The 21,072-nt window shown below is 40.5% G+C and overlaps 1 protein-coding gene and 1 long non-coding RNA gene across 2 annotated transcripts; one reads left to right on the top strand and one right to left on the bottom strand.

Annotated features, from left to right (window-relative positions):
* The first annotated feature begins 5,514 nt into the window (after positions 1-5,514).
* Positions 5,515-7,381, top strand: LOC147633161 (small ribosomal subunit protein uS19-like). Its single transcript, XM_086806192.1, has 5 exons — positions 5,515-5,651; positions 5,746-5,897; positions 6,642-6,699; positions 6,791-6,925; positions 7,079-7,381. Exons 1-5 carry the CDS (start codon positions 5,649-5,651, stop codon positions 7,190-7,192), a joined length of 462 nt encoding a protein of 153 aa, XP_086662318.1. The 5' UTR covers positions 5,515-5,648; the 3' UTR covers positions 7,193-7,381.
* A 2,011-nt stretch (positions 7,382-9,392) lies between these two features.
* LOC147633162 (uncharacterized) lies at positions 9,393-15,567 on the bottom strand. Its single transcript, XR_015267048.1, has 2 exons — positions 15,233-15,567; positions 9,393-9,735 (listed from the first exon to the last, which is right to left on the bottom strand). It is a non-coding gene; the product is annotated as an uncharacterized LOC147633162 (long non-coding RNA).
* Positions 15,568-21,072: the final 5,505 nt, after the last annotated feature.

Here is a 21,072-nt window from a genome sequence, read left to right on the forward strand (position 1 = left end):
GATCTTTTAAGTGCTTTTCTAATGAACTATAATAGTCAGCCTAGAACATGGAGTCAGCTTAATAGTCTCAATAGATGAAATTATTTTGGTGATTTTGGTGTGAATATTAGGAGATAGTCATGCGTGAAAAAGTCAAGATAGTCACAAACTTTTCATGCCAAAAATATTTTAAGATAAGAGGATAAGATTTTAAGGATAAGAGAATAAGATTTCAAGGATAAGATGTTCAAGACAAGAGGATAAAATTTCAAGGATCAGGATTTCTATTTTTGGCAAGGGAATCCCTCAAATCACAGCAACAAGACTCAAACAACAATATTTTTATAGTTTTTGTGATTTGGTAAAAAAGCAAAAAAACACGACACCCACAGCAAGGCTCAAACAATGATAATTTTTATAGTTCTTGTGATTTTATAAAAAATTCTTTTAAAAAACACAACACCTTGGTTTTTCCACATGAAAAAGCAAAAATGCTGTAAACACAAAAATCATGACCGAAAACAACAAAAAATCAAACGCTTACCATACTTTTCACCATTCAGCAACAACGTTATCAACTCCTCAAAATCTAACCAAAACTTGAAAATCTAGATTTTTAAGCATGTAAGAAAGGAGTTGAGTGCTCTAAGAAGAAGGAAGAAGCAATCTTATTCCCTGGTAGTGGTGCCAAAAATGTTATGGCCAATTTCTACCCCTTTATCAAAGACTCTTTCTTCTTCATGCAAGAATGGAAGTAGACTACAACTGTCATGGGGATACTTACATTGCTTCTAACCAAGATCTCCATGACCTCCAAGCTCCACCACATTAGTAGCTAGCTCCAAGCTTCTCAGCCTCCCTCTTGCTGTCAATAAGAGGTTTGCTACACCTCCTTATTATAAGTACTCACCTCTCTCACTCTCTACACTCTCTCTCACAAAGCATAAAGAGGCACATGTACTACGAGAAATCAAGCATCTCCTCTCAACTCTCTCTCTCTTACACACACACATACATAGGAGCAAGAGCAAGGAGATAGCAAGAACTTACTTAGCACAAAGGGGGATTGTGTCTTTTGCATTATGAGAAAATGTCTTTTATACATCTGGCCCTTATTCACATTTGGGTGTCCAAAACTTAAAAAACTAACTAATAAACTTGGTTATGGCTAGCTTTTCTCATAATATTTATAACTTTTAAAGTGCATTTTCATGACACTTATTGCTACACCCATGTGTAGTAAAGAGTGCTTTGTTAACTCGAAAATGGGTTAACAAATGAATAAGAAAAGGCAATAAGTAAGTTATTTTCTAATCTCAAGAGTTATGGCTTAAGCATATTAGATTAATGTCTTATTCAACATTACATGTGAAGAAGTTAGTAGAGGCTCGTCATACAATATGTGAAGCTTGTGTAATGTATAATAAGTGTATAGAAGAAAGTAGAAAATGTAGAGAAAATGATAAGATAGTAGAGCATGTATAGACAAAAAGTACGTTCAAAATGTTTTAGGAAATGAGGTCCAAAAAATAAATGTTCATACATCATTAATGACTTGGTTGTTATGCCAAACCATTTTCTTGTAAAATATGTTGGCAATTTTCCTTAGGATAAGTATGATTGTAACCTCTAGAACCTATAGAACCTACTCCATGAGTAATAGATTTGGATAGTCCATAAGTGGTGAAATAGCAATGTCTTATTAGAGTAGCAAAGAAAGAGGAAATTCTAGATAGAGTAAAATATTACAACCCTTTAGGGGACCTCCCAGAGGGCCCTCTAATGTTGGCGCCTTCATTGGGTTACCTGCCCTTGGTAAGTGTGCATCCTCCTAGCCCACACACAGAATTGAGGCCCCTAAAGCTTCTATAATAAGAACTTTGATTGTACCAACTGATAAAATAAAAAGAGAAACACACACCCATTTCTTAGCCAAATTAAAAGTGATAAAAAAGAAGAAGATTCATAGCCAGGGGGCACAATTTTCCTCCAAGATTTTTCTAACATTAGCAACCTCATACTTAGAAAAACTAGTACTCTTCTGATCCCACTAGACATGGCTACTTCCTCTACAAACATCAACAACCTCATTATTATATAGAATAACTACCACTTTTTTGATCCCAATACATGTGACTTCTTCCTCTCTCTAAAAACTCTTCTATTTCTGTATGCATGGATGGCTTTCCTTCTTTTTCATACAAGGGTTGGGAACCCTCCCAATGTGCATGCAATAGCCTCGTTTATATTTTTTGAGTTGTGCACTTTCATCTATTTTGCACCCAAGAAACCCTAGTGTTTAAGAGGTCATTCTTATGCTCGAGTGGGCTAACTACAACATACGTGCTCCGATTCACAAGCCCTCTTGGCCATCATGCTCCAATCCACAATAACTAATGCTAGAGTGCTAACTACAAGAAAACCTAGTGCTTAAGAGGTCATTCCTATGCTAGAGTGTTAACTACAACAACTAATGCATACGTGATCCAATCTACAAGCCCTCTTGGCCATCATGCTCCAATCCACAATAACTAATGCTAGAGTGTGTTAACTACAACAACTATTGTATACATGCTCTAATCCACAAGCTCTCTTGGCCATCATGCTCCAATCCACAATAACTAACTACAATACATGTTCCAATCCACAAGCCCTTTGGCCAATTAAAGTCATGCCAATGTACGGCACATTATTAGCTCTGCAACGTATAACATCAATAAAAAAGCCACTCATAGTGCCCAGCTGCCCAAGAAGATGGCACCATGCATAAAAATTTTATACAATCCCCTCCAAGGGGTGAAAGTGTACTGAAGTTCCTAGTGCATGTGAGATTACTCAGCTTTCCTTTTTCATAAACTTGCAATTGTCCCCTAGGTTGAAATGAGGACCAATGCTTCCATACCACATCTAATGTGGCAAGTGTTGACCTTTGAGCACCTCGCCTATTATGCATCCCATGACTCATGGTCCCCATCCCCACCAACCTTGTCTTCAAACGCCATATAATCCAAGTCCAAGCCCATGACTCGTGGTCCCCATCCCCATTTATCTTGTCTCTTCAAATGCCATGTAATCTAAGTCCAAGTTAATTCCATAAGTTTACATTATGAATCCTTCATTGGTCATTTGCCATTTCCCTCCCAAGTGAGGCCCAACTTCTTTTCTAATCATCTCAAGGTATTCTGTATCGCTTGCATCCATTTCTTCCAACTCACTAGCTAGATCTTTAATGTCAAATTATCCTACTTCAATTAATCCACATGTTTAAGGTGTCATCTCATCACCTCTCCTTCATCCCATCCTATGTCAAAAGCGTCATCATAATGCCCCAAATCCTCCACACCATCATCAAGGCTACTGAGACCACATCTTGCTTTTTTTTGTCTCACAAAACCTTTGTGCCTTGATCTCTCTTGCATGCTTAAAACCAATGCCTTTATTTCTTCTTCACCCTTTGAACCATGTCCTTCCTAGAATAGACTCCCCAAATCATGTATCGACCCTTCTTCAAGTGGGAGTTCCTATCCCACATCCTCAAATACCAACAAGAATCTCTCAAGTATCTCTAGCTCACCATGGTCCATCTTTATTTAGGCTAAGGAATAAACCTACCTATACGACCCTTGATCCTGTTTTAATATCCACCAATGGGCTTGAGAAAGACCCCTCAACAACCATAAAAGTCTCCATCTTTGGAACTACTTCCCCTTGCAATGTCTCACATGGCCTCACTTGCCCTTGCCTGCACGAGGTTCCTCATCAAGCCTAGATCTAACCTCCATATTGCCATCTCCCTCCATGCTGGCATATCCCTCACCACATCTATATGTTTCAAAGAAACCCAACTCTAGAGGGGTGCATGCAGTGTATGTTCTATCCCTGGACTTTTCACAGTTATTGGACCCATAAACATCCACCTATTCACAATCACTCACAAACTCCCACACCTATTCATGCAGTGTATGTTCTTTTCCTGGACTTTTCACAGTTATTGGACCCATAAACATCCACCTATTCACAATCACTCACAAACTCCCACACCTATTCACGATGACTCACAAACTCAAATGCATCAAAATTCACACACCTTGTCCTTCACTTTTGAGGTATAGTTAAGTGCCTCTCACGTTATCCTTATGGCTCTAGATTACATCCTTCCCCAATTGCACATATGCCACTTTTCACAGTTATTGTTGGACCCATAAACATCCACCTATTCACAATCACTCACAAACTCCCACGCCTATTCACGATGACTCACAAACTCAAATGCATCAAAATTCACACACCTTGTCCTTCACTTTTGAGGTATAGTTAAGTGCCTCTCATGTTATCCTTGTGGCTCTAGATTACATCCTTCCCCAATTGCACATATGCCACTTGCTCGTTATTGAGAGCAATCTTGTATGCTTCTTGGAATGACTAGGAGTCCGTCTTTACCACCTTAGCCTTCAACCTTAGTTTTAACTAGCCACAAACATATCCGTCTCCGAGTGCTCTAAACCTAAAAAGGCCCTCTCATTCTTAACTTACATTTCCTTGAAGGTTGCATTCACATAATGCTAGAATAGATCATTGTACCTGTTGAGACTCACCATGGACATTGACTCACCTCCTAGTTGCTTGAGTTGCCCTAATTGAAATCTCCTACTACCTCTTGCACATCAAAATCATCCACTAGATCCTTTGAGAGTCTATCTTATCAAGCCCTCTATACCACACTAAGGTCGATCTCTCCAAACAATCTTGCAAGATTTCATGTCTATGGCCTAATCCCTACTTGTTAACTCAACAACACCTGTTGAACTCCCAAAGGTATGAAGTGGGGTTTTCCTCTCAATCCCCATGAAACAATGGAACAACCACCATCTTGCCAAGTCACCCAAGCACTATGGCAATATATACTCCTCAACTTGCTTCCCAAAACTTGCAACCTATCATCCCACCAAAGAGACTTGCATTGCCAACAACAATTGCCATAAGCTTTAATTAAAACCCCGCGAGTGGCACCCTTGCTTTAAGCCCTTCAAGCCAATCTACCTCAACTTTCTTTCAGCATCAACAAATGATTCATGTAAATATACACCCAAAACGTTTTTCTACATTTGATCAAATAAAAACAGTGCATGGAGTATGCGGCATAGCTTTTTTTTTCTCGAAAGTTCTTATTTAGTAATCGAAAAAAAAGGTACCCTCCATTTTTTTTTGGCACACAATTTTCTTTTTTCCTATGGGCTGCCTGGCTCGCTCTCACACAGGCATCACCCTTGCTTGTCTCTCTTGGTTCAAGACGGCGACTACAAGAGCTTCTCCTTCTTTCCTTTCTTCTGCAGTTGTGTGCCCCCTGCCTTCGCCCTCCTTCGCGTAGTCTTGTCCCTCGTGCCTTCACCCTTTTGCCCCTTTCCCCTTGCCAGGTTTGCTCCTTGCCTTCACTTCTCCTTCGCCCGCTTGGGGCTTTGTCTAAGGTTGTGAACCTTAGGCTCACCTGGGCATTAATTATTTAATGATTCATGTAAACATGTTAACCGTAAGTGACTTTGACGGGCTTGTCCGCCTCCCCGACGTCCGGACGGACGCTCAAACTGAGTCCATACTAAGCCCTAAATTCTACACGTTTCCTCTCTTCCTCTACCGCTGTCTGTGCATCTGCTCAAGGTTTTCCTGCAGTCATGGTAACATCTCAAAGTCCTTTCCACGCGAGTTCTATGATTCTTTCACTTTTCTGCTTTAGCTTTTTAGGGTTTTTCCCATTTTGTCTTCCTGCAGGCGGATATGGACGAAGCACCTGCGTCCGGAACAGTTCAGCCCAAGAAGAGAACGTTTAAGAAGTTCTCCTTTCGGGGGGTTGATCTGGATGCCCTTCTCGACATGACCTCGGATGAGCTTGTTGAACTCTTCCACGCTCGCGCCCGCCGCAGGTAAAATCATGGTCTCATCCCATTTCCCAAAATCTGTTTTTTCTGGTGCTAGATCACATGGCCCGCAATGGATACATATACACACACATACATACATGTGTGTGTGTGTGCAACGCTTGTAAAAGTTATGTATGTATATACTTTTATAAGTATCTGTGCATCTACTACATGTAGAAACTGTGTGTATGCATTCATACGAAATATCCATAAATAATCTCTTAGGCCTTCATCGCTTTGTGTGTCAATGGATTGAATTGATACGTTTGCGGGACACAGAGCCAGCTGATGATTTTGTAGATGCATTTCTTTCGTGTTGATGCTATTATCATACTTCCTTTATGGATGTCAAGAGGTCTACCTGTCATCATGGGTCGGTATGGTATTAAATTCTAGAGATATGATAGGAACTTGTCTTGTGGGTGTTGAAGAAGTGAATAAGAAGTGCTTTTTGCATGAAGAAGTAGACATGCATGTCTTTGGAGATGAACCTGCACACAAGATGACTAGGGATGCTGGCCTTGAGGGTCGTGCAGTCCATGGCAAGCTTGATGACGTGAATCCTGTGGCAGGCAGACAGCTTCTTGAATGTGTTCTTAGAATGTATATCAAGACATCTACAAAAATCTAGTCAAAGGAAATCTTGTCGATGTAGAGATCTGCAAACACAGATTGCAGTGGGTCTTCCACAAGGAAATCAGGGTTATTCTAACTTTACAGTAATGGCACACCATGGTCGGTATGCAGGTTTCGGAGGGGATTGAAGAGGAAACCAATGGCTTTAATCAAGAAGTTGCGCAAGGCTGTAAGTATATGCTGGAGGGTTCTTCTGCAAATGTGGTGGCATTATGATGGTTAAAGTCAGGTGGCACTGACTAGATTTCCTGCATTTCCAGAAACGTGAAGCTCCTGCTGGAGAGAAGCCTGAACCTGTCAGGACGCATCTTAGAAATATGATCATTGTTCCTGAGATGATTGGGAGCATAATTGGAGTTTACAATGGAAAGACATTTAATCAAGTCGAAATAAAGGTAATTGTCAGTATTTTGTGTGAAAACCTATCTTGGTTAGGGTCACTTTCAGTCCAGGCCTTAAAAAACTAGAGGTTTTGTACACCCAGCATGAAATTTATACCTGGGCTGCATTTGTAATGTTTACTGATTTAAGGATGTTTACCTATGCAGCCGGAAATGATTGGGCACTACTTGGCAGAGTTCTCCATTAGTTACAAGCCTGTGAAGCACGGGAGACCTGGAATTGGTGCCACTCATTCTTCTAGGTTCATCCCTCTGAAGTAGATTTTGTTGAAGGGTTTTTGGAATATTTCACAACATTTCATCGAGCCATCTTGGCATGGTTGCCGGCTTCTTTTTCTGACATGTGGCTGAGTTGTTGCAAGGCCGAAAGATGGTGTATTTTTCATGTTAAATGCAGGACCCCAAATGGTGTATTGTTTATGTTTATTGCCTCTAAGCTGTTTTCTATCATGGGGTCTAAATGTGCATTCGCACTACTGTCGAGGGTCTGAAGCATGTCAGTATTCCAGGCGGGTTAGAAGTTGTGATTTTGGCATTCTATCTTGGCTCAGCATTGCTTGTAGGTGATGTGTATGCTTTGCGAAGTCTACCTTAATGCAGAGTTGTGTGTGTTTCTACAGTCTAATCAAACTGGTTTTGTGAGTACTTGTATCTGAACAGATTGTTGAGAGCTGTCCTTGCATGGGGTAATCCCAATCTCGTTCTATCTGTTGACCATCTCTATCATATGCGTCAGTGGGGCCTACAGATTTTTTCCTAAGGTGTTTGTCCTTGGGCTTGTTTTTTGACTGGCTATGGTGCTTGTGAAAGTCAAATGTTCCTAAAAACTGCTCACTATTTTAACTGTGATTTCTAGATTTGTTGTGGATGATCGTAGTTTGTAACATTAATTGCTGTATTTAAGTCAATTTGCGTGCGACAGATTGCTTTAATTGGTCAAATTGGACTAGCTGTTGTTTCTTTAACTTATTTATTGTTTACACCTGTTGAAGGTGCTTTTCGCCGCTCGTAATGTTGTGTTGAAACTTTTCTTTGATATTTGTTTATGCTTTGTCAAGTAGATCTATTTTACATGTACGTTGAGGTCTTGTTACTCGTAAGACATATTGTTCTTCTATTTGGGTTCTTAGATTCTCTTGGTAATGTTGCAAAATATTGTTGAACGAGCTTGGTCCTTGGTGGGATAAGTGGTTATACTGAAGGTGGTAAAAGTAGAGGGCCGATGGTCCGAACATATCTCTTGGTGAAGGATTTGGAGGGACAAGAATGAAGTTCGGTGTTTGCTGAGAAACGTTTAGGAGTATTGGCAAGGCCAGAGGATAGTGCATGAAGCATAGGGTCTTGATCTTGGTTTCTCAAAGAGGTCCGTGCATGGAGCATAGGGTGTTGATCTTTGCTTCTCAAAGAGGTTTGTGCATGGAGCATATGACGTTGACCTTAATTTCTCGTTTGCGGCTTTGTTTGGCTTCGACAATGGGAAGTGTCGTATCACTGGCAATGAGCACACCTCAGCCGGAAATTTGTCTTGTTTAATTTGGCAGTAAATTGCACACCAAGAGATAACTGAATTCACTAAACACCTTGCTGCAACTAGTCCACTGTCGTCCATCATCTCTTTGACATAACCCTTGTAAACTACCCCCGCCCCCAAAGTTGGGGCCTCTGCCATCAACTTTCTTCTATCGCAGACTTGGCAATTTTCTTTAGCTCTCCCACTTTCTATCAGTTGTTACCTCAGCGCTACTTCCATAGGGAGCTATTATGTATGCATGTTGGGGAGCAAAGGAGACGGTGAGTGTGTGTCATTATTTTTCTTGCTAATTGTGGGTTGATTCGATGAGTTCTTGGGAGTGTGCTTGATTATGGCCACCTATGATAAGGTTTTGGGGCAATAAACCTCTTGGATCTTATATATACACAAGAAACAGGTCATCGACTATCCAATTGTTTGTGACTCGTAATAGCATGAGGAATGAGTTTGCATGTAGCATTCATCGTCAACTCTTCTTATCTTATAAATGCAACCATCTTCTAACTCTCTATATTTATTTAGGGTGCTTTTGTTGCATATGTGTGGAAGCTTTACTACTTCATCCATAGTCCTAAGCTTGATTAAGGATAAGATGTTGAATGAACATGATCAAGACATGGGAGAAGAAAGAGTTTGTGTCCGGGTTTTATTTGTATTAGGATACAAATAAAAGTCTTGTACATCTTCTAGGCTTTTGGTCTATGCAATAGGGTGGATCTTTGGCCTTTGACATGCTTCTATTGACTACTATGCTTCTTCCAAAAGGTGATTGATGAAATCCAAAAATGATGACTTCTACTTATATAGGATTGAAGATGTAGCTTGGCCCATCCAATTGTTGTCGGCTTGTTGTGGCCAAATAATATTCATAAATTGCTTATGTAAATATTGCGCTTATTCCAAATTTTTTTAATAAAAAGTATGGTTATATTAAAAGATAAATATAAAGTTCACAAAAATGCTTATTCAAGAAGCATAACTTATAACCTAATGTTCGGCTTTCATGCAATTATATTTGTCACTTCTGTGAGATGCACAATATAATTTTGAAGTTCCGAGTCCTTGAAAAGTAGGTCAATTTCTTCAGAGATAGCTTGATTGTCTTCTTCCAGGCGCTCCTTATGGATTTTGTTGATCCTGTCTTGAAATTTCTCTTGAGCCCTATTCATTTGGATGAGCTCTTCCATGGCATTCTTTGTGTATTGAGCTTATTGAGCTTTGATACTGGCTTTGTGAAGAGTATTCATCTGTACATTCAGACCAGTCCTCAGACCTGGCATCAAATCAGGAAGATTATGATTAAAAATACATGCATTTCGGTTTAACCAGACAAACCACAGGTATTCAACATGGATAATGTTCCATAGTTTTGTAGAGCGTTTAATTTGTTGTCGTAACATGATTTCTATCCCGGTCAATTTTCAATATTGGACTGGTGAAATACATTGGTTCAAAAATTTTAGAGCATTTGCATTACATGTACAACCAATGAAGAGGTGGGCAATTGTTTTTGGCTCCTTTTTATATCTTGGGCATAATCCGTTCTCATTTCCAAATCTATTTGCACGGGCATTTGTCCACAGTGCTTTGTGCATGATTAACCACATCAAACAAGATTTCATTAGTGGGATAATGGGTGACCATATTTTTGAGAACTTAAAACCCCATTGTTTCCTATCCCAAAGCAGGTTCCATCTATTGTTGAGTTTGCAATGTAATGGAGGATCTTGAAAGGGGAGAGAGGGAATAGGTAACAGGCTCCGTTTGGATTTCCAGGAGAAAGCCTTATGAGACAGCGGGCCTTTGAGTTGGAGAAATCCAAGTCTCTCCTCACGCCATAAAAGCATTTTGTCTTTAATTACAAGCAGATCCACTATAGAGAGTTAGAAATTTGTACATAAAATTCGATCTGATTTCCATTTGTCCCTCGTATTACACCATAGGTCACCCCAGGTTTGTATTCCCTTTTTGTGAAATTTGTGTGTAGGTTTAAATTGATCTGCAGGGATGTTGCTTGCTATTGTATTCGAGAGCCACAACGAATCCAAATGCAAAACATGCGTGTGTTTTCCGAATTTAGTATGAAGCTGTAACTCTTGTTTACATCTGTTCCATGCTTTCCACATTGCTTGGATCAGAGGACTGCCATGCGGTTTTATTTTGAACATGCTGAAAAAAACCATCAACTTTGGGAGTTTTTTCCATTTGGGGAATTCTGCAATACTGTATCAATCTATATTTCTTGTGAGCAGGATGGCCCAGTCTTCATGGGGCAAAAGGAAACTTCTGATGATCCATTTGGCTGCCATTCGATCTGCAAAAATCCACAATATTGGGAATTCCGAGACCTCCCTACTTCTTAGGTTTGGTGCATACCTTCTAGGCTACTTTAGGGAGTTCCATCTCCTCAGCATTTCCTGACCACAGAAAATTCCTGCACATTTTTTCTAATTGCTTTAAATCAAAATTCGATGGTCTCCAACAAGAGAGAAAGTAAATTGCGGTTGGGAAAGAATGCGTTTAAGGACTAAGATTTTGCCTGCAAGGTTGTACTACATGCCTGCCCAACGTCTGAATTTGATCTGTAATTTGTCAAAAATCCATTGCCATCGTTGATGCATAGATACCCTGAACCCCATAGGTATGCCTAGGAGTCTGAAGATTTATCCCTCTTTCAAGAGTTTGCATCCTTGATAAAAAATCCATTGCCATCGTTGATGCATAGATACCCTGAACCCCATAGGAATGCCTAGGAGTCTGAAGATTTGTCCCTCTTTCAAGAGTTTGCATCCTTGATCAAAAAGCCATTGTGGTGGATCTCCCAGCATGATTCTAATTCCTTTTTTTGAATGGTTTATGACAGAATCTGAGGCCAAACAGAATACATTGAGGCATTCCCAGAAAGTACTAATTGATCCAACGTCACTGTGGATAAGACCGTTGGTATCATCTGCAAACTGCTGAAAGCATGACTGTCCTTTGTTGTTTGGGAGCTGGATTCCCCTTAGGAGGCCTTTTTCCATGGCATTTTGAACTAGCCATCCTAGAGCATCTGCTGCAATTACAAAAAGAAGTGGAGCTAGTGGACACCCCTGCCTTATGGAGCGGGCTAGTTTAAAAGATCCAGTGAGATTCCCATTAACCGTTACTCTTGCCAATGCATTCCCAAATAGCATTTGTACCATATTTCTGAAGTTTGGGCCCAGTCCCATGTCCTTAAGGGATTGCAAAATAAAATCCCACTCAAGCCTATCCCACTCAAGCCTATCATAGGCTTTATCAAAGTTTGTTTTGAAAAAAATAAAATCTTGCTGGGTGTCTTGAGCATGCTCTACTCCTTCCCATAATGCAATGATTGCATTATGGGAAGGAGTAGATAGGCTTTATCAAAGTCTATTTTGAAAAAAATAAAATCTTGCTGGGTGTTTTGAGCATGCTCTACTACTTCCCATAATGCAATGATTGCATCAAGAATATATCTGCCTTTGATAATTCCCTTTTGCTATGGCCTTATCCAATCTTTCAAGTGGATCGTGAGCCGTCTAGCTAGTGCTTTGGCATAGACTTTGTAAGCCGTAGAGAGCATGGTAATCGATCGCCAATTGGATATCTCATCCTTGGCATAGACTTTGTAGGCCGTAGAGAGCAAGGTAATCGGTCGCCAATTGGATATCTCATCCTTGGCACCTCTCTTGTGAATAAGCTTGATAACTCCTTCATTCATACAGAAAGGGAGAGCCGCGACTGACTAGCTCTCTCCAAACTTTCAAGAGAGGAACAAGCAGGAAATCTTTAAATTTTTTGCAGAATTCTGCTCGAAGACCATCAAGCCCAGGGCTTTTGCCATTCTTCATAGACATGATAGCAGACTCCAATTCTCCACAAGTGAGGTCAGCTTCTAAAGTGCCTGCAATACTTGGAGGAATTGTTGTTTTTCTGCACTCTACAATTCTTTGCATAGCTGCTTTTCTTTCTTCTGACATACCAGTGTCAGATAAAAAAAATAGCAGAAAAATGTTCCTTTACGTTGTCCAAGTTCTCTGAAACTGATTCTGCACAGACACCATTGTTTCCTTTTAGCATTAGTACATGATCTGCCCACTGCCTTTTTTTTGAGGATGGAGAACATCTCCTTTCATGGTCGATCAATTTTCCCCGCTCACCACTCTCTAAAGAAGAGTTGAATATGTTGGCATTGGATCTCATCTTCTCTCTTTAGATCTTCCTTTATTTGATGAGATGATCTTGAAGGTTTATTTGCCCTTGATTTATTTTTTGTTCAATCCTCTGTAGCTCTTGGTATTTAAGGGCTCTTCTTTCGGTCCTAATTCTGTGACCTCCTTCTTTATTTCTATAAGCATTTTTTTCGAGGCTCTCACCGCATGTCCCCAAGCCTTAGTAGGAGATCTGAAGTTATTGAAGTGGGTTGACTAGATTATTTTGAGGTTTGCATGAACCGTCGGGAGCTGAAATAGCTTAGGGTCCGGCCTGACCTGAATTTCTGAGAGCCTTGCGAGAAGGAGCAAAGAATAGGATAATGATCCAAAAGTGTTATGTTTAACTGCGGCTTCACTTTGGTGTTGAGGAAGTGGTTTGATGGCCTGCAGACCAATAGCATCTATCCAATCTTGCCTTCCTTAGCTGGGCACCTTGTCTCCCATTCCCCCAAGTGAAGGCGTGGTTACAAGACAGGTCCTGAAGGGCGTGAACACCTTTTAGATCCATCCAGCTTTTCCTTTCTCTGCACCTCTGACAGTGTGACCCAACTTTAGCAATCTATCTTGCGGAGATTCAACCATGTTGAAGTCTCCAATAAGGATGATAGGATCTGTGAAATGCATTAGTGATTCCCATGGTTGGTGGGCTTTGGAGGTGGCCGGACCTATTGCATAAATAGAGACAATAACAAACTTGAAATTGAGGTGATCTCCAGATGGATAGCCACCCCACGATTGAATAGATCAATCTCATGGGACTTGTAGTAGGGCATCCAAGAATTATGGAGACCTATAGAGCAGTACCTCCAGAATTATGGAGACCGATAGAGCAGTACCTCCAGAGCCTTGATCATGGTTAGTTTGAAACCAGTTGTACTGGTTAGAGATATCTGCTAGGTTTTGAGTGAGGAGGTTACTGGCCACTTTCACTTCTTGAAGACAAATAAAATCCACTTGGGTATTAGTTTGAAACAGCCAATTCTTTATTACTCTAGCTCTAATAGCATCTGTAAGAACTTTGGTGTTATATGACAGTATAGAGAACTCTGTCATAATTTTTGATTCTTGGGGGTGGGGGGGTTTGACTCTTGTGGTCTTTTTTTTTGTGGGAAGGGGATAGGCCATCCCACCAACTTGAGATTGTCTTCTTCTGAGAAGACTCATTTTTGGAATGACCAGCAATTCTAATAGTTTGTTTGACTTCTGTCGCCAAGGAAATTGGCTTTTTTTTTTAAAAAAACGGGAAGGGATTCTTCCTCAGCTTGAGACGGCCATGGTTGAGGTTGAATTTGGACCCGTCTTCTTGAAAGTCCATTTCTTCAACCTCCTTCTTTAGGTCACTGCCTTGGCTCTGCGAGTTTAGAACCTCTTCTTCCTCTTCATCACGAGATGATTCTATAATGTTAACCATAGGTTCAGAAAGGTCCACTAGCAAAGGAGAAAATCTATTGTAATTTGGTTTCTTTTGCAAGATGGGGATGGTTTTGGGGTTTTCCTCTTCTACGCACCTGTTGTTATCTCTGGCTATCATCTGAGGGGGGAGACTGCTGATTAATAGGGGGTTGAGCCGATGGCGGGCAGGAACTTGATAGGACAATTTCTAATATAGTGGTCCTTTGACCCACAGTGGAAGCAAGTGTTGGGTACATTTTTGAAGATAAGGGGCTAATCTAGGGGAATAGGCAAGCCAATGTCTATCACAGTAGAGTCCAGGAGATCTTTACTCAAGTCTATTTCAATTAGGGCTTGAGGATGCCATCTAGGGTTAAAGTCAACATTGGCCCTAACCCCAAGGAGTCTACCTACTGGCTCAAGAAGAAGTTTGATTAGAGGGTGCAAATGTAGAGGTAGATCTAGCAGTTCGACCTAGACATGACAAAGAGTCGGTTTGGGTCCTACTGGGGAGAAATCAGTAGACCATTGAAAGAGGGATAAAGGGGAGTTTCTGATAACTCATTTCCCGGCCCCTAGGGCGTTGAGGGCCACACTTTCTTCCTTGAAGAGGAAGCAAAAGTAATTGTTTGGAAGAAACTAGGTATGCTCTACAATCAGTCAACCATTTATTTCTTATCCAGGTTTTGAGGACCTCTGCAAGAGGTCGCGGACCATAACAAAGCCCTATTAGAGCCCTCGTCTGGTAGACTCTTTGCCACTCCTGAACCAGCATTGTAGGGAGTGACAGAGAGCTTATCGTGTCTCGATGTTGCAGCTTCTCAGCATCTCCAAGGCCTCGTTGCGCGTGATGTTGGGATCCAGCTCTGCTCGCGTTTCCCCCAGGCTTCTTGAGGAGGGATGCCTTCAACTGCATCTTCTCTCTCTCTCTCTCTCTCTCAGTGTGACGTATAGGCTTCAGACCTACTCTTCCCCCCTGTCTCCTGTGCTTGGGGCTGTGGGGCTGGGGGGCCAGCTTGGTTCTCCAGTAGAGACTGATTGAGAGGAAGTTTGGTTGAGAACTAGAAAATATTAGGAGGAACGGGGTGAGAATAGTCTATTTTCATGCATAGAGATGGGTGACAGGTGTGAGGGAGAAGGTGGGTAGCCGAAAATAGTTACCATTTTTAGATCCACCACATGGTTGACGTGTGGAAAGAGGAATCCCAAGGGCTGACATTTCTGATCTTCTTCATGATGAGGGGGAGCAGCGGCGGCGAGTTCGAGGTTCGAAGCTTGTGTCGGGGGAGCAAGAGAAACAGAACCTGTGCTGGTTCTCAAGGTCGAAGGGGACACGCCTAGTTTGGTTCTAGCAGTTCCTGTGGAGTGTCCCTCTGGGGCCAAGGCCATCAGGACAGATTGAATCACCTGCTTTGCGGCCCTGTGGTGGACAACTGATGGGATTGGTCAGGGAGAAAGAGAAAACGAAACCCTAATAGAGGTCGTTTGTACACATGCACATGACAACGCGATCCTTTCTCCAATGTTAATTCAACCAATGTTATTCAAGGTTTCATCCATTTGTTGGCCAAGTGGTTGGAGATTGGTCGATTGCTTGCTTGCTTGGGCTCATGTGATTGTTGACTGTTGTATGAGAGCTTTTGTGGTTGTCGATTGGATACCCATGCTCTCTAAGATGCTTATGATGTCCTAAACAAGGTTTATGTTGAAATATGTTGAGATTTTGCCATGGCACTGCTTTGCACGTGACATCCCCTCTTGTTAAACTTGATAACAGAGTGGACACTCCATCATCCTTCCTTCCTCCTTGGACTTCTCACTTTGACTTATGTAATGAAGTATGCACATGCACATGGGAGATGGGGCTTAGGCACTTGGACTTAGGGTCATTCACGTGTGTACTTTTGGGGGCCTTGGGCTATATAGGCATAAGGCTCATGGATATCGTATTCTTTTTGACCCTAGACAATTATGTCTTCTTGGAGCTCATGCCCAAGGTTTCATGGTGACTTTCACCCATGTCTAGACTTTCATGTGTAAACGACATCTTGTGTCTGTAGGCTCCACGTTAACGAGCCTCTCTCTTTCCTCTCTTCTTTCATTGGTATTAGAGCTTGATTTTTGATCCTAGTTTAGGTTTTTCTAATCTTGGATTGGTGAAAGTCTAAAATTTTAAAAACCTTAAATTTTATGTTTTCTTATCAAATTTAGGAGTTTCAATCATTTTAAGGATTATGTCTTGGTTTTGATCTTGGTGTTGTAGAGTGTAATTTAAGCCTTAATCATTTTAAATTTAATTTTTATATAGTTTTCAAATTTGCTAATTTTTTGATTTGAGAAGAATAACAATGAAATTTATGTTAATTATTTTTAAATTTATACTAATCACTGTTTTCAAAAATCTTAATCTACTTTATTGCTTAATTTCTTGATCTTGATTTCCAGATTTTTTTTTTGGATTCTCAAAATTAGGGTTTATAGAAATTTCAACAACTAATTTTGAGTAATTTCTTGTATTATCTTGCTTAGGGAGTATACTTTAAAAAAAATTAATCCTTGGAGTCCTTATTCCTTCAAGATTGAAAATCCAGATTGTCAAATTTTTGAGTTCTTGAAGGAATACTGCAAGAAGAAGGTTGCTCTGCAAAATCTTGGTACAACTATAAGATAGTGTGCAGAATACAATTTCCAGTGTGTAGTTAAAGATTCAAGTGAAGAGTTGAAGAACAATGAAGATCTGTTTCACAACAGAATTAAAGATTCAAGTGTAGAGAGCAAGATTGGTGCATAGATTTGCAGTTTTATGGTGCAGATTTGACTAGATTATAGAGCATAGTCCTGTTCTATTATATATCTACAATGCATAATAGAGTAGTTTACAAATTATGCAAAGTTTATTGTGTGAAAATCAAATCTTGATGAAAAACAAGTAAGTGATTCTTGATCAAAACCTTTCTAATCTTGTCATTTTCTTACAAAGAAGTTGGACAAAAATTATAAATTTGTTAGATTAGTACTAATCTACACATATTAATATAAATCTTGATGTACTGTAAGTAAAGACATCAAGAAAAAGTGTTGAGAAAACACTATTTGTAAACACGCATTGTGGACTACAATATTGTGGTATATTTTTCATCAAGAAAATGTATAGCATGCTGTTCTATGGCATCAATGTTATGCAGAGAGCATGTTGATGAATTCTTGATGTAAAAGTGTGTAAGCTTAATAATCTCCATTGTAGAAATTCAAAAAGTTAGTTGCTAACAAACAATGTTCGCAAGTATATAACCTTGATGAAAATCGAAACCAGTTCACTGGTATAGGCTAGTGTGCTCTATACACCACAAGGTCCTCTTGACCATAGCAAACAAGCGTAACAGAAATGGGAAGTAAGGTAGTGCAAGGTGCGAACTGCAAACACATTGTTGAATATGTGTGTAAGGAGAGATAGATTCAAGTTTGATTAAGGGTTGAAAGGTTTGAAGAAGGCCTTTAAACATAGAACAATACTGTTTGCAAAGAGCAAAGACGCCTATAATTCTCTTAAAGCCATCAAGCTTAGGGGATCTGAGTCTCTACTACTACAAGCTTAGGGGATCTAAGTCTCTACTACTACAAGCTTTAAAAAGTGAGACACCAAGGCAATGTGAGAATGCAACAAGGGCCTTTTAGACAGACGGTTGCAACAGAACCAACATCATTGTTGTTGTCTAGCACATAGCCACAGCTTTGCAAGAGTTTGAGAGTTGGCTCAAGTTGCACACAGCCACATCTTTCATTGCTCTCCGGGAACTTCTGATGGCATCAGAAGCTGAGCAGGCGTCCACAGTAGAGCATCATTAGTACACGCGTAAAGCATAGCGCTTTGTCTTAGAGCTAGCCATTGCAATAGCGCTGACTGCAAGCAACATGCTGCAAGGAACACCCGTGTGTGCAAGCGCAATTGCAATTGCAATTGCAATTGCATTTAGAACAAGCGCAACTACTGCAGTAAGCGCAACATGCTCTGCAAAGAGCGCTCGTATGCAAGCGCAACTGCAAGCAAGAATAGAGCAAGCGCAACTGCAAGCAACTGCTCTTTGCTGCTATGCTGCTAAGAGTGCCAACATAGCACAAGCACATTGTTTGCATATAGGTAGGCGTATCAAAAACAACAAAGTAGGCTTCACAGTTGCAGACGTTCAAGCACATAACAAAAAAAACTAGCTTCACAACCTTCTTAGAAGGCTTAGTCAAATCAAGCACAAATGGTCGCCACAGTGAGAAGGGAGAGAAGACAAAGAGAAAAAAAAAAAAAAACTCTGAGGCTCCCTGACCACCAACGTGATCAGAGAATGAAAAAGAGAAATATGGGGGAATGTTACTTTAATCTTAGGGTTTTTTTTTGACTTTTCATACTTTGTGACCCTTCACATTAGCTCCCTTACCCATTCTTTGTCCTCTCTACTTTTGGCCTATCTTATCCATATTTTGTTCAGCCCTTACCTCTTCACACATATTTGGACCTTAGGGAGATTTACATGCCTTGCGTATTGTAGGTCTTGCTCACACGATTTACGCTTTTATGACATGTTCACATGTATTGATGCACTACTTGGGTTTATTCACACACCTTGAGCTTTTTTGGTGATTTTTTATGTGTGCGAGGTGTGTCACACGTGTTGATATATTATTTGGGCTTGTTTATGTGCGATGTACGTTTTGTGCATTGTTAGCCTTGATTCACGCACACTTTGGCATTGCTAGCATTTGCTTACATTATTTGTGCTTTTATAGCCTTGATCATGTGCCCGTTAGCATACTATGGCCTTGTGTCACACATTTGGGAATTTTGTGAGTTTATTTACACACCTAGGGCTTATTGGTGGTTGTTCACATGCTCCTCACACTTTGGGCATTTGTATAGTGTTGAGGTGCAACATTATGTATGTATGCCATCATGTAGGTGAGCTATGTGCATATCATGATTATCAAATGTTTAGTTTAGATGAGCAAGCAACATTATCATGCTATTTTGATGAGCGCAAGGCTATGTGCATGTATACATCCTTACATCCCTTTGTATGGGAGGATTAGACGAGGAGCTATGGTGTCTACTTTATTAAGAGACTAAGGTTATGTAGAAGGGGATGAGAAGGGTGTGAGTGTGAAGGGACTTAAAGTCCACTAGCTCATCTATTTAAAGGTGGAGCTAGGAGGCATTTTGTAATTGAGCAAGGCCTAGTTGTATTCATAAACAACTTAATAAGCAAGATATTATTCTTGTATTTTGTGAGTTCTTTTCCTCCACACACTTGATCTAGCATGAGCACCGCGTTTTCTCAACATGGTATCAGACCCTAGGTTGATTAGGCCCCTTGTGGTGTAGATTAGATCATTCTCCTTCATTTTTTCCTTATCTTCTACTTGTGGAGCTCAACCCCCCTGGCAGTGGAGGAGCTCTACCATCTTGTAGAGGCCATATCTCGAGGAGATCTCAACATGGGAGTTCAAGAGGAGGCCTGGATGCATGCATTCATACGGACGATTTGCTAATTCCCTCTCTCCTCGCGGCGGCATTACGACTGGAGCAGCCCGGCGCCAATTTCCTGCAGCGCAGCTGGTCATACAGCCATACGCCGACTGTGAGCTATAATAGCCTAATAATAGGAGTTGAGGGCTTTTGAAGCCCACTCTATCCCCTATTCATAGCTCAAGTTTGAGCTTGATTGGAGGACTGACACGCACGTTACAGTAGAAAAATCAGTCGCCTCTCCTCAACTCCATGCAAGCTTTCCATTAAAGCTTCAATCTTGTTTTTTTTCTTGCTCAAAACCTTCCCTCCTTGCTCTAATCATCTAAGGGATGTTATGAGAGCTTGTTTCTGATCTACCTCTTGATTTTGAAGCGGTGGCCAACCACATGAGGTATCCATAAGCCTCATTCTCATCAAGCTCCATCATCAACATCACCTTCAAGCTTTCAAAGCTTTTCAAAATGTACTTATGAGCACTAATAGTGTTGATTAACACTAATGAAGCTATTAATCCAGCAAAGAAAAGTTATTATAAAGTGTTTTTAAACACTAAAAGTGTTATTAAACACTAATGGTGAATCTAATCACCAAAATAAGTGTCATTAGATACTAAAAATGTGCTTTTAAGCACTAATTGTGTTTTTTAAACACTAATGGTGATCTTAATCACCAAACAAAGTGTTGCTTAACACTAATGTGGTCTTAACCATCAAAGGAGGAGGTCTTTAACACTAAGGAGACTCTTCTTCATCAACATTGGAGGCCGGGCACACACCATAAGTGCCACATTACAAGTCTTCATCGTCAACCCGTTTCTTCCAAAGAGAAATGGTGCAACCATGAACCATTGTCTTCATCCCATAAGCCAAAGAGGTTGAAGATTTCTGGTTTTTCATCAACAAACTCAAATTTTTGAGTGGTTTAAAGCTGGGCACATGTACATTAAGTGCTCATCTTTAATGGTTTTGTGTATCACCCTTGAGGCTCTTGTTTGTAAGAGGCATAGGCATGTCATAAGCCATATGCTCTCATTTTCCAAGCCCAAGGCATGTTATTCCGCTGCATATTCAACATTTTCATCGTCTAAGATGACTTGTAAGGTTGAGCATAGCATCACTAAGTGCTCTATCTTGTTGTTTGTCATGATTTTAAACATCTCTTGGCATTGTCTTTGTAAGAGGCATTGGCAACATTATGAGCTAGGCCCTTTCCTTCTTGAGCCAAGGATGATGTACCTTATTGTTTGAGCATTTACCTCAACCACTTACTCACTCTCATTAAGCTTGTATCTTCAAACCCTAATGGGTATCATGTAACCAACATGCCCAAAAGCTTTTGTTGTAATTGTGGAGTAGACACTGCCCTTGACCAATCCATAAGGCAAGTGGTAAGACCCTCCCTTTCCCTTTCCCATATAAATCTACCTCATAACCATTACTCTAAGAAGGAAGGCCCTCATTGCCCATGGAGGAGGTATGGTATT

This window comes from Cibotium barometz, chromosome 12, assembly GCF_041138505.1.
Source record: "Cibotium barometz isolate CiBa-2024 chromosome 12, ASM4113850v1, whole genome shotgun sequence".
NCBI classification, from domain to species: Eukaryota; Viridiplantae; Streptophyta; class Polypodiopsida; order Cyatheales; family Cibotiaceae; genus Cibotium; species Cibotium barometz.